The following is a 14178-nucleotide window of genomic DNA, read 5'->3' on the forward strand; positions in this document are numbered from 1 at the left end:
GCAGTGGACAGAGGGAAGAGTACTGGAAGGCGCAGTGGACAGAGGGAGGAGTACTGGAAGGCGCAGTGAACAGAGGAGTACTGGAAGGCGCTGCTGCCCTTGCACTGGTGAGGTCACCATTGTCTCCTGCAGCTTACATTTATACATATGAATATATAACCCAAACCAAATCCAACCAACAACAAAACAAAAGACTTCCAGAAACTCCTAGCATATTATTTAATAATTCATTAGAGAATCAGAATACCATAAGAGCAATTCCCTCACGTGAACTCATGGCAGGGCAAACAGAGAGAGAGCTGGATAGTTTTGAGCTTCCTATGTAGGTACAGGAACCGCACCTGTGTCCTCTACAAGAGCAGCCAAGTGCTTCTAACAGCAGTCCATCTCTAAGCCCCAGTTGAGATGTTCAACATTTTACACAAGAGCCGAGTCTTGGCCAAATGGAGTGAGGCAGGAGAGGCGAAGGCTGGAAACTAGGTGTGACCAGATCCTCAGAGGGTGCTTACGAAGAGTTGGGAGCGCAGAGAATTATGTGGATAAATAGAGCAAAGGACAAGGGAACCTATGGGAAGCAATTGCCATGGTCCAGAGAGAGCTTGGGAGCCGAGGCTGGACATTATCTAGGGAAGGGGAGGGGGAAAGAAGGGAGGGGAGGTAATGGGAGATAGGGAGGAGAGGGGGAAGGCTGCAGGAAGCATACCTGAGGAAGATTGACTGCACAAAGAGCTGTGAGTCAAGACAGCTATCACCATTAAAGACAGATATCACCATTAAAATAAACACAGTTGGGGCTTCAGATACCTTTTCCATGTCATCCCAGTTGGTGATGATGCCGTGTTCAATGGGGTATTTGAGAGTTAGGATCCCACGTTTGCTCTGAGCCTCGTCCCCCACGTAGCTATCTTTCTGGCCCATTCCTACCATTACACCCTGTGATGTGAAAGAAAAAGAGAAGTGAATTATCCAAGGGGCCCACACATAGAGATTCAGTCACTGGAATGCCCCCAAAGGAGGAAAGAGATGAGGAAAGGAAGCAGGAGATGAAGGTGAGCAGAGACAGGAAGAGGAGAGGGGTTTCTCTCACAGAAGACTATGTGGTTTTCTAAGGGAGAGCAAGGCCCATAGAGATTTACCCTTATTTTATACTCTCTGCTGAGAGGGAGAGGGAGAGGGAGAGCACAGATCCTGTATGGCTCACTCCTCGTGGCTTACAGACTTGGGTCCAGAGAGCACACACCTGGTGGCGAGGCCGGCCCACGATGGAGGGAAAAACGGCCCTGGGAGCATCATCTCCTGCGAAGCCTGCCTTGCACAGCCCAGAGCCATTGTCACACACGAGGGCAGTGCTCTCTTCTTCACACATGGTGGATGCGGCTGAGTGAGCTGGGGGCTGGAGCACCTTTGCGTTGGAAAGAAGAGAACAGTTGTCAAGTCACGTAAGAGACAGTCTCTGGGCTCTGAGCAACTGGGTTCCTGTTCTCAGAAAGACATAATTTTGGCCTCCTTATCTTGGAAGTTGTATCTTCTACTTCTATTTAGCTGCCAAGTACTGAATTATGTTACCCTAAACACATATGTGGAATGTACATCACTATCCCCACACCTAAAATATGACTAGATTTAGAGATAGGTCTTTACAGAGGGTAACTGAGTTTAGAATGAGGTCATAAATCCAATATGGCAGCTCTCCAATATGGCTATTGTCATACGGTGGTATCTGTGTAAGAAAAGAAAATTAGAATACAGATATATGTAGAGTGTGGACTATGCGAAGGCATGGCCAGAGGCAGCCAGCTATAAGCCAGGGTAGGTCCTTAGGAGAAGCCAACCCTTATGGCCTCGTGACCCTCAAACTCCTAGTGTCCAGGATTGTTAAAAAACTATTTCTGTCCTTAAAGGTCCTCATCTGTGGCATTGTTTTATGACAATTAGCTAATTAACACATTTTCTTTTTATTTATTTACTTTTAGTTCTTGAGACAGGGTCTCACCATGTGTACCATAGAGGCCAGAAGAGGGTTCCATATGTGTTCTGTAGAAGCCAGAGAGTGTTTCTGATTCCCTAGAACTGGAGTTCAGTATGGTTGAGGGCATGTTGGAGCCAGGAACTGGACTCAGGTCCTCTGAAAAAGGAGCAAGTCCTCTTAGCCACTTGGCCACTTCTCTGATCTTGGGGTCTCAATGTGTAGCCTTGACGAACCTGAAACTCGTAATGTAGACCAAGACAGCCTCAAACTCCCAGAAATTGCCCTGCCTCTGCCTCCTGAGTGCTGGGACTAAAGGCGTGAGCCCAAATGTCTAGCTTATTACACTTGATTTTTAAAGAGGAATTACCCACAAAACTTTCATTCAATGAGGAGAATCATGAGAGTACTTACCAGTTATTAAACAAGTTGAGAAGTTTTACAATATACCTACAAAAGTATTTACAAAAAGAAAGGACAAACCAATAAGTAGGCAGCCCAAAAGAAAAAGAAAGACCTTGAGCAGTTGACAAAGAAGGAAGTCAAACACCCTCCCAACAGAAGACTCCCAGCCTTCCTGAAAAGTTAAATAAAATCACCTTCCACCTAATATATATATGTATATATGGCATGTTTGTGTATGTGTGTATGTATGCAGATATGTGCCCAAGTATGTGCATGTGTGTGTGGGGGCTAGGAGACATCAGGTGTCATTAGGTGGCGTTTTTCAGGTGCAGTCCCTTTTTTTTCTGAGATAGAGTCTCTCCTTGGCCTGGAGCTCTCCACACGGGCTAGGCTGCCTCACTGAGCACCAGGTTCCAGCTGTCTCTCCCTCCCAGGGCTGCGATTACACATGTAACCACTCTCCTGGATTTTTTTTTTTAACATGGGTTCTGGGGATTGTCCTCAAGCCTTGTGAGTAAACACTTCACCAACTGAGCCACCTCCTCTTCCTAGCTGAGCATTTCAAAGATTCAAAGTTCTAGAATAGTTGTGGCAAAGGTGTAGGGAAACTAGGGCTGTTTAGTGAGATACACAATTTGGATATACAATCTCTAAATTGTGGGACCATGAACTGCAGCTAGAACCATATGGGCTGATGTGGGAAGGTTTTTACACCATTCTCCTGAGTGATAAAAGCAGGTCACACAGGATGCGAATGGACACAAGACAGTGCCACGCATGTCATGACTTTGGGGGTGTACACAGCTGGCACAAAGTTCTGACAGTTCATCCAGCAGACATGCCTCTGTGGAGAGGGAGAGATGGCTCAGAGTGAGAGAGCACTTTCTGACAAGCAGGAGAACGTGAGTTCAGATCCTGGAACTAGTACAAGGCCAGACATGGTTATGCATGTGTCTGTAACTCTAGCGAGGTTGGGGATGGAGACAGAACCATGGGGCTTCTGGCCACCAGTCTAGATCTAGATTCAGAGAGGCCCTCTCTCAAGGAATGTGGTGGCTGATGAACGGTAAAGCATGGCATTTGATGACTCCTTCTGGCTTCTGTGAGCACACAGACACCACACACGCACACACGACAAATTTGCAAAAACTGCAGACTTACTGGCATCACGTGCGGACATGGGAGGGCACCTCGGGAGAGGAGCTAGGATATATTTCTAAGGTTTAACTTCTTATGAGCAGATTATAGTCACATGTGACTCGTATAGTAAAAAAAAAAAAAAAAACAACGAATAATTTCTCTTTAAAGAAGAAGGTAGAATAATTAGCAAACTGTAGAAGCATGAAAAGAAAGGGATGACTCGAGAGAAGAACTTGATGGTGGGGCTCACTCTCTGCTGCCTGAGCATACAGGAAAATAGAGTCCCACTCCCCAGGGCTGGGAGTGAAGAAACCGATTCAAAATTTCCAACATCTATTGTGGTCTTCTTCCACCCACACACCCTCCATCTTTCCCTCCTCTTTCTCTTTTTAAAAGATTTATTTATTTATTATTTACTTCAATTCCCTGCAAAAGAAAGACATGGAGTAAGGAAGAGAAGCTGTTTGAAGGAAGAGCTCTAAAGTACCATTGGGGTGTGTGACACAGCAAACCTCATTGCCAATGGGAGGAGAGAAATTCTACAGACAATAGACTGATCCCGAATAGCCTTATGCTGAAGTCGGACAGTGAAGACCATGAGCTAGGCAAAGAGATTAGGTTTTGGGATTTTGATCTGGAGATCCAGAAGGTTTGACAGGGTTAAAGCAAAGAGACTGGAAGGGTGGCTCACAGGTTAAGAACACTGGCTGCTCTTACAGAGGACCTGGGTTCGAGTCACAGCACCCACATGGTGGCTCATATAATCTATAACTCCAGCCCCGGGGAACTGATGCCCTCTTCTGGCATCCTGGGAATCAGGTGTGAAAGTGTTACACAGACAGACATGCAGGCAGAACACCATGCACATAAAATCAGACAGTTAGAGAATCCATTATTGAATGTGTGTGCAGTGAGGGGGGGGGATAGCGAGGGCACATGCTCCTCGGCATGACGTGGAGCTCAGAGGAAACTCCACAGAGCTGGTTCTCTCCTCCACTCTTAGGTGGGTTCTGAGGCTTGAACTCAGGCCATTAGACCCGGGAGGCTTGTGCTTTATCCACTGAGCCACTCTGTGAGCTTAGCTTCATTAAAACAATCAGAATTGAGAACCATAGTAATAATGAGAAGAGAACCATAGTAATAATGAGAATAATAATAGTAATAATGAATTATTATTCAATTAATAATTGAATAAGTAGCTGGCTCTGAACTGCTAGAAAATTCCACCCAATCAGCCAGTGGAGAGAGCAAAGTATCAAATGTAATGAGGAAGTCAGTGCTTTCACGTTTGACCTGTGTGTGTGTGTGTGTGTGTGTGTGTGTGTGTGTGTGTGTGTATGAATGGCTTATGTATTTTAAAGCATAATATACATAACATATATTTTATGGTTAATAATATATATTACAGTTGAGAGCACTTGCTGCTCTTACAAAGGACCTAGGTTAAGTTCCCAGCACCTGCAACCACCCATAACTCTAGTTCCCTGGGATCTAATGCCCTCTTCTGAGATGCTTGGGCACTGTGTGTGCATGGTACAGAGACATACATGCAGGGAAAAACACCTGTACATATAAAAAAAATAAATATTTAAAAAAATCGAGGTCCTTTACCTCAATTTTACAATGTATAGTATTATCTATTTAAACCTCAAAATAGCCTTGAGACAATATATTTTTAAATTCCATTCTATTGACTTGCAAATCAAGACTCAGAAAAGTTAGAGAACTCAGCCAGGGACCTCCTAGCCTGGGAGGGAGGGGAGTGAGCAGACAGGCCTGCCGTTGACCCAGGGCAGGTGCGGAGCCTGAGCCTGTGTGGTGGTGTCCTTGCCACGGCTGCGAACGCGGCATAACTTCTCCTTGTATGGCATTTTCCTTTTGCCTCCTTCTCGGGAGATTTTGGCGGCTAAGGCCTGCACACAAAGGGGCCTCTGTTTCTCCTTCCTCTGAGTTCTTTCTGCACCAGGACCAGATTTACCCTGACACTTAACTGGAGTCTGGAGCACCATAAATGTTGATGGAGGGGCCCTCCCAGTCCTGTCTGTTCCGTGCCTGGGATCCTCAAGCACTTGGCTTTCTCACTGCAAGCTAGTCAGCAGCTGCCCTGGCCTAACAAGCTCTTCCTGAGGGGAACTCGCCTCAAAAGCAGAAGGAGGCCATGAAGTAAGGCCACACTTCTGTGGCTGACTCCTCTAGGGTCCCCTCAGCACTGTCTGTGATTTTTTTTTTTTTTTTAACACCCAGCAGTCCTCTTGTCTTAGTTTCCCAAATGCTGGGATTATGGGTGTTTTGCCACAAGCCTAGTTTCTCTTTGGTGCCTCCCCCTACCCTTTTTTTCTTTTTTGGTTTTTCAAGATAGTGTTTCTCTGTATAACAGAGCCCTGGCTGTCTTGGACTGGCTTTGTAGAACAGGCTGGCCTTGACCTCCCAGTGTAGTCAAGAATTGAACTTCTGAGGCCCCTGCCAGCCAGTACTGGGTTCAAGGTGTGTAGTACCTACACTCAGTTTATGCAAGGCTTTGTGTGTACTTGGGTAAGTAAGCACTCTATCAACTAAGTTACATTCCCAGCTGACTCCCATGTGGCTTTTCAAAGACCTTTCATCTCCTCCCTGGCTTCATCCAACTCGGCCCCCAAAAGAATCGCAGGCTGTATGGCCAACAAGGCATCCACAGAGCAGCCTTAGCCTGTCAACACCCAGCCCTGCAGGATTTCAGGGGACTTAGAACCACTTGACTTTTTTTCAGATTTGTTTGTGTTTGTGTGCATGAGTGTTTCGCCTGCGCGTATGTATGTGGACCATATGTGTGCGGTGCCTGCGGGGGCAGAAGAGGGCATCAGAATCCCCTGGAACTGAGTTACAGAGGGTTGTGAGCCTCCGGGTGACTTCTGGGCACCGAACCTGGATCCTCTGCAAGAACAGCAAATGTGCAGCCATCTCTTCAACCCCAGAACTGTTTTTTCTGTGGCGGAGCCAGAGATGAGGTAGGGCGCAGAAGGCAGATGAGAGAGCTAGAGGCCAAGAAGGGATGTGGGCCGTCTCCTGCCATGTCAGGCAATTCTTGACCCTTCTAGTCATTTGTGGCTGATGCAGAGCATGCCAGCTGATCCAGAGCCACAGCAGCTGTGGTTTGCTGGGGTCACAACCGCTTTGCTGGGAAGCTGAACAAATTGTTGTGGCCATGTCAGCATGTACTCAACCAGACTTTATTGGGAGATTCTCACACAGTTGGAAAAGCCTTGAGCTCTCCTCTCCCCACGAGGCAGCCCAGAGCCAGACATTTTGGTGAACAGGAGGACAGAGCGGTGGAAACAGTTCACGGCCTGTGACAATCACGTAAGATTCAGCTGCAGCGTCTACAAGCATTGATTTTGTTCTTTAGACAGGCTGGCCCTGAGATCACCATGTAGCTGAGAACAGCCTTGAACTCCTGCTCCTCCTGCCCCACCTCTGAGTGCTGAAATCACAGGTGTGAAGTCCTAACTGGCCTCTGCAAGTTGTTTTTTGGGGACTCAGGCACACCTGTCCTGCCCACCCACCTGTGATTGATTTTGTTGTAACCACGGAGTTGAGGGTGGTTATGATGGACCTTCAGTCTCGGAAGCCTAACCGTGGCTCTCTGACCGTCTCCGGAAGGTTCTGCCTACCCCTCTCATCAGGGCTCACAAATATAAAACTTGTCTCTCAGTCTTCTCTCAACACTTACTCCTGGGATGGAGCTTATTTCACTGAAAGAACCTCACCCCCCATTTCACAAATCAGTGGCTACTGAAAAACAAATTTGTACCTCCTCAAGACATTTTCATTTTAGCAGAGGGCTTCTTCCCTGAGGAGGAGGGCTCTGGGCGGCAGGATTTCAAGTACCAGTTGGGTATTGAGTTTGAAGTGAGGACTTGAGGTGACATGTAAGCACAGGCCAATTCATCGAGTGATTCCTGTCCCTTGCCATAGTATTACCTATCCCATAGGCTGACCAAGCGCTAAAGCCCGGTTCCTAGGGTGGCATCTTTAGAAGGTGGGGCTTAGTAGGAGGTGGTTGGGTCACTGGGGCTGTTCCCTTGAAGGAAGCTGTGGAACGTGACTTTCTCCCCGGCACAGCCCCTTTTGAGTCTACCTCCACGTCACCACACGGTGGCAGCACTTCCTGCGTGTGCCCAGGCCGCTCACCCTCCGGAGCAGCCCCTCTACAGGATAAACCTCTTGCTGATATCCTTTAGGCGGAACCCCTTCCAGCGACCCCACTGCTCAGTCCTTTAATTTAGCATCTAACAACCAATGGACTGAGCTTACCCAGCCCTCTAAAGTTCCTGGGCCTGCTTATTGCCTTGAAATCTAAATGGAGTGGAGCTGAGTCCCTGTGTGTCCCAAATTCCATGGTTGCTTTTTGTTTGTTTGCTTTCCGCCGGTCCTTCTCTGGGACTCAGCTCAGGCACCCTTCCCCCAGGAAGCCGTCCCTGCTTACAGCTTAAACAAGGAACATCTCCTGGGTTTCCCCTTTTCACACACTTAACATTCTATTGTGATTCTACTTTTAATCTCATTTTGCTCTGATGCAGTATTTCACAAAGCCTAGGATAGCCTTAAACTTACTATATGGACAAAGATGACCTTGAACTGACCCTCACGACTCCGCCTCCCAAGAGCTAGGAACATAGGCTTGCATCATTGTTCTCTCCATGGCGATTCTTAAGCTTGAGAATCCAAGGACAGACCCTAGCCACATTGGGCCCGGGCTACACTATGCACATTACTCCTCACTCTCCTCACTAGGGAGACATTCTGGGTGCCCATGTTACGGATGAGCAAATGGAGGTCACTCGGTAACACTGGGTACCGGGCTGTTGGTCTCCAGGATCAGCATCCTGACACCAGCCTGCTCCACTAGGATGCACTTCACAAAAGTGGAGGTCCTTAGAGTGTGTGTGTTACAGAGACGGTGCTCTCGGCATGTTACTTCACACTGGTATGAGCTGTTCTGTCTGAGACACTGAGGCCCAGGTTGGCCTGGGGCTCACTATGTATCCTGGGCTGGCCTTGAGCTTTGGGCAATCCACCTGCCCTAGGCTCCCAAATAATCAGAATACAAGCATGAACCACCATGCTTTTGGAAAAGCTGGTTAACTGTCCTGGACCTCGGTGACTTCTTCAGAGGAGAACAAGTTAGCTGCCAAAAATTTAGCCCTAAAATGTCACGAAGCCACAGGCCATTTGTTCCTCCCTCACATCTGGCTTCTCTCATCCCACAATCACCTTGCAGCCTCTGATAACTGAAAATCCTCCATTCACCTCACCTAAGCTCTAATTGAAGGACACAGAGACCAACCAAGGCCAACTGAAGAAGGTCCCTTCCTATCCCTTATACAGGTAGCTCATGGATGCCAGGACCACCGTTGGCTTTGACACAGATACCCAAGAGGAAGCTGCTTTTCTGCAGTTTCCCCTAAAACAGCTTCCCTGATGTGCTGACCTATGTCAAGTAGAGCAGGACAGGTGTGGCCTGCAGGGGTCACCCCCCGGGGAAGGGGGTGGTCCCCATACTGCCCTGTCCCCAGGGTGCTCCCTGGTCAGAAATGCCTCTTTTCATCAGGCACCACTGCCACCAAGAGCCTTGACATGTGACCTGAGCCAGCGTCATAGAAACCAAGTGAATCTGGAGTTGCACAGGCCCACAGGAGGCCTGGCAGCTCCCAAAAGGAAGAGGCTGCAGAAGCAGGGCAGTACTCACCACGGGTGTGAGAAGTCCTTCTCTGAGGGACTGAGGGCTGTGGCGAGTTTGGCAGAATTACCAGAGCAATATAAAACCCCTGAGGCGGATCTTCTTTAAACAGAGTCCCTAAAAAGGCCAGCTGACGGTGTGGTAGCTAAATTACCATATAAGGTATCTTTTTTTTAATAAACCCCAGCCTTGGGGGGCGTGGATGGAGGGTGGGTAGAGTGAATTATCATTTGAGAAATGTATGCGAAAGGATTCAAATGGCAACAATCTTGGGGCCATAGATTTGTTCCTTTTAGGCTATACTTGCATAAACAAAAATTATACCAGGCCTTATAAGCTGTCCAGAATGAGGCCTCACAGGGCTCTGCTCTGGGAGAGCGAACCATACCAAGAATGGCAGTGGCCTCCTCTGTCCCGCCTCCTTCCTCAGGCCCTTTGCCTGTTGCCCCACAGCCTGCCTGAGACACCGATGCTGTACCCCAGAATGAGTGCCGTTGTGCTTTGTCTGCTGCAAGTCCAGGACAGCACAAGGCTGAGGGGGAAGTCCATCTGCATTTGGAAAAAAAAATCCCATGTGCCCCAACTGTCCTGCTCCCCTGGGGTCCCCAGTCACCTTCAGCTTCCACACGCTCCCAGTCTCCCTCCTGGAGCTGCTCTGCCAGTCCCCAGTGCAGGAGGAGTCCCCTGCCCCAAGACGGAGCACACCTAGCAACAGGCACAAGTTTCCAGAGTCCGGGCTTCTGGCTTTTCTTGTCTAATTCATTCTCTCCCTGGGCAGCTGTTCCATCTCCCACAACATCCACCACTAGCTTTGTGGCAGTTAGTCCCAACTTCATACTTCACAGCTGGTCCAGACCAAAGTGATCAATTGCAGGTTGGAGAGCTGCATCCAGGTGATTGCAGGATCTTCAAGATCAGCTGTGCAAAACCTGTCCCCACCCCCAAAGCTGCCACATCCCCTGGTTCCCTTCCTCAGAGCCCTTCCTCTCATTCTTTTCTTCAAGAAGACCAGTCAGTTTACAGCGTCTCTCTCTCTCTCTCCAGCCCCAGGCACCTGGGGACAGGTCCATGAATTCTAGACCAGCCTGCACATAACAATTTTAAGGTAAGAAGCTGTTATAAACATAGAGACATTTTATAAAAAGTGTCAGAGAAGTATATGGTAAGGATTGGAGAGAGGAAAGGGAAGGAGAAATGATATAATTATATTTCAATCGCACACACATACACACACACAAAGTAAGACAAGGCCTTGCTCTGTAGTCCCTCTGGCCTTCTGGGTCCTGGGATAAAGGTAGGTGTGTTGTCACATCCAACTTCACATTCACAAGTTTTTTTGTTTTGTTTTGTTTTCAAGACAGGGTTTCTCTGTGTCACCTTGGCTATCCTGGACTCGCTTTCTAGGCCAGGCTTGCCTCAAACTCACAGCAATCCTCCTGCCTCTGCGTCCCTGAGTGCTGGGATTACAGACATGTGCCACCATGCCTGGCTGTATTCAGAGGTTTTTAACAACCTTTTCAGCGATGGGTAGAGTGAAGAAGAAGAGAGAGAGAAAAGAAAGGACACAGGGGGTTTAAAAACCAGGATTAAATCACTTATGTCGCACAATGCCAGGTGCAAAATTGTCACTACGCATCCCCCATCCTGAGCACAGCTTCCTGCTCTCCACCAGGCTGTAGATGAAGATGAAGACAGGTTCTTGAGCTTTGAGAACAGTGTATGTGAGCAAGAGGACTCTCTCCTTTTTCTGTGGGAAGGGGAGTAAGGAGAATTCCAAAAGGGCAATTTTGGAGATCTAGAGCAGCCTTGTCTGGGTGTCTGCACAGGCCCAGGTGTACAGATGTGCCCTCTGCTCACCAGAGTGGGAAGAGAAGACAACATGGACGGCAGCCTGGCTACTAGCTTTGTCAAATGGGCGCAGGACAAGAGGGCTGGAGAGATGGCTCAGCAGTTAAGAGCACTGGCTGTTCTTCCAGAGGTCCTGAGTTCAATTCCCAGCAACGGCATGGTGGCTCCCAACCATCTGGACTGGGATCTGGTGCCTTCTTCTGGCATGCACTGTACATGCAGATAGAGCACTTAAATATTTAAAACAAATGGGCACAGGACAGGTTGGGCTAGGGCCTTGTCGCCAGCCTCCAATCCAGGGGACACCCACTACACCTAGGACCCCTTCAACACAAGGCTGGGGCCCCCTGAAGGGGCAGAGATGGACAGATGAAAGCTTTGGATATGACTGATTTCTCTGTCAAAGAACTATGTAGCAGCACTTGTAGGAATTCCCCAGGTAAGTGATGGCACAGAGCCACCATTTAGCCTTCAGTACTAAAGGGAAACACTGGCTATCAGAGGTCCATAGGGAAAAATCTGAAACACACCAATCAGGCTGGTGAAAAGATATGTTTGTTTCTTCCCATCATCCCGTGAGGTGGGAACTGCAGAAGAGCTAGAAACAGACTATACTCTGAGTTTCCAAGAGTTCGAAGCCTTGGGCTGGCCTGGGAGTAGCCTCAAGATCGCTCCATAACCCTGCTTCTTCCCTTATCATCACATGGCTTCCTCACTCCCACCCATGTTCTGGCAAGCCACTTGGGGCACCCTGGTCTTAGCCTAGAACTAAGAAAAAGTATAATCCCAGCACTCAGGAGGATCATAAAGTCAAGGACAGCCTGGGCTAAAAAAATAAAACAGTCAAAGAAAACAAAAAACACCTGCCACACCAGGAAGATGGCTTTAAGCGGAAGCAGGACCCTTCCTTTATTCTTTGATCAACATTGTGGCTTCCTTCGGAGGAGCGGGGAACCCATCGGGACAGGACAAACTCTTTAGGACCCTCAGCCCAACTAGTGAGACAAGGCCAGAATGTTCTCCAACACTGAGTTCCCAAGGTGGATTTTCAACAAGTTGCTGACACAGGTTCACTATTAGTCCTTATTGTTACTGGAGCTGCCATTTATTGAGTTGTGTTCACATGCTCTATATTGTTCAGCTGAACTCAGGCCGCAGGCTTGCTACGAAAAACCCCTTTACACTCTGAGCCATCTTTCTGGCCCCCGTGTAAGCCTACTTAATCTTAGTATTCCTGATTTTTTTTTTTTTTAAGTGTTGTAGACTTTGAGGCCAAGGGAGATGAAGTCTCTTATAGAAGTCACACAGTAATGAGGAAACAGGAATCCACCTCTTCCAGGTCAGTCTAGTATAAAATCCCGCTCATTATGTTGTTGTTGAAGATGACAGTGGTGGTGATTTTTTAAATATGGTCTCATGCGACCCAGGTTGGTCTCAAACTTAAGTGTGCAGTCAAGGACAGGCTTTAACTCCTCCCTCCTTCTGCTTCCACCTCTTTGGTGCTGGGCTTACAGGCATGTACCACCATGCCCCACATTTATTATATGTTCTCTTGTCTTTCTATTTTGTTTTTAGATTTTGCTTTGTGTGTGTGCCTATGCGAATTTCTGCGCACGACATGCAAGGCAGCAGAGTGTGAGCCTGCATGTACACACATGTATGGGTGGCCTGGGCCATGTGCAGCAGCCTGGAGTAAGGGATGGGGGGGCTTCAGAGGAAGAGAAAGAGCACCAGGGACATGATGCTCAAGGTATCTAGAGAGAGACAGAGACACACAGAGAGAGGGGGAGAGAGAGGGAGAGAAGAAAAGCTGTTCTGAGTTAGAGCTCAGGCAGAGAGAAGCAGACTGACGGTCCGCAGCAGCTGTCTTACTGAAGTGGTTTTTAAGCCAGTGGAAAACACTGCAAACTTTTGATTTTAGGAGATCTTCTGTAGCCTTTTGTTTCTCACAGCTTCTTCACTTGACTTTTTAAAGATTATTTTGCCTAGTGAAGAGTTCTTAATCCAAGTCTCTTGGATTAAGAGAAAAGTAGGGCTCAGGGCTGGAGAGATGGCTCAATAGTTAAAAACTTGCTTTTAGAGGGGACCAAAATTTGCTTCCCTGTATCCATGACAGGCAAATCACAACCCCTTGTAACTCTAGCTCCAGATGATCTGGTGCCCTTTTCTGGCCTCCCAAGGAGTCAGACTAATGGGAGTTGGTGTTTCGTAGGTGTATGGTAAATATTTGCTGAGTGAATGGAAAGTGGAATATAACTACAGTGAAAACATCTTTCTCTTTTAGGGCTCAGTCATTGTCCTGCTCAAATGAGAGGACATTGTCCTGTTTGTCAAATGAGAGGAAATTGGTCTCGTGCTCTCAGAGGAGTGTTGCTCCTTTATTTGCCATCTGCTTCTGGAGGCGAGGGCCTCTTTTCTTCATATTTCCAACAGTACTCTGCACATAGTAGGCACTCTTGAGCTATGGTCTGGATGTACGACTCATATTTTGGGGAGTGTGTCAGTACCCCCTTGTCCAGATGCTATTACCTAAGTCGCACAGCACTTGGTGTTTGATCTGCTTAATCCCTACTATTGGGACTAGTGCCCACAGCAGTGATAGTCAGCTTTAGATTCTCATCCTTGGCAGCACCCTTCGGCATCCACTTCCGCTTCTGGTGCCACCACGGTATTGTTTGGAAAAGAATGCCCTCTGATCTCAAAGCATGCAGCTTTCAAGCCAGGCCCGAGCAATCGGAACATTCCCTCTTCTGGCTGCAGTGATTGGACCAGGTGTGAGTTGTGGCCAAAGCTCCAACTCCACAACTCAATTTCAGAAGTTGTGCTTAAACTCAGTTCATTTTCAGCTAGATTTATCAGGACAATAGGCTATTAAACTATAGCTTTCTACATTACTTTATTGGAATAAATGACTTAAATGACCAAATTCTGAACCCAAGAAATGGCGGCCGTGGCGGACAGTTGATCCAGCTATGTCTCAATGCCCGCTGGATTTTTAGTCAGTTCAGTGAAAAGAATTTGGACTAACACGAAGTTCCTTTCTCTGTTTGTGGTCTCTTCCTGGGCCAACTAAACCCTCAAGCATCACAGTTATTAGAGATGG

At 47.7% G+C, this 14178-nt stretch overlaps 1 protein-coding gene across 1 annotated transcript in view; it reads right to left on the reverse strand.

Annotated features, from left to right (window-relative positions):
• Nucleotides 1-9289, reverse strand: part of Actg2 (actin gamma 2, smooth muscle) — a 21117-nt gene extending 11828 nt beyond the window's left edge. The window contains exons 1-3 of the mRNA XM_055596337.1: nt 9237-9289; nt 1241-1402; nt 805-933 (exon numbers count right to left, since the gene is read on the reverse strand). Of these exons, the coding sequence (XP_055452312.1) occupies nt 805-933; nt 1241-1366 (255 nt within the window). The 5' untranslated portion in view covers nt 1367-1402; nt 9237-9289. The remainder of the gene's footprint in view (nt 1-804; nt 934-1240; nt 1403-9236) is intronic.
• Between the last annotated feature and the right edge of the window lie 4889 nt (nt 9290-14178).

This window comes from Psammomys obesus, unplaced genomic scaffold (genome assembly GCF_907164565.1).
Source record: "Psammomys obesus unplaced genomic scaffold, mPsaObe1.curated_primary_1811, whole genome shotgun sequence".
Taxonomy (NCBI): domain Eukaryota; kingdom Metazoa; phylum Chordata; class Mammalia; order Rodentia; family Muridae; genus Psammomys; species Psammomys obesus.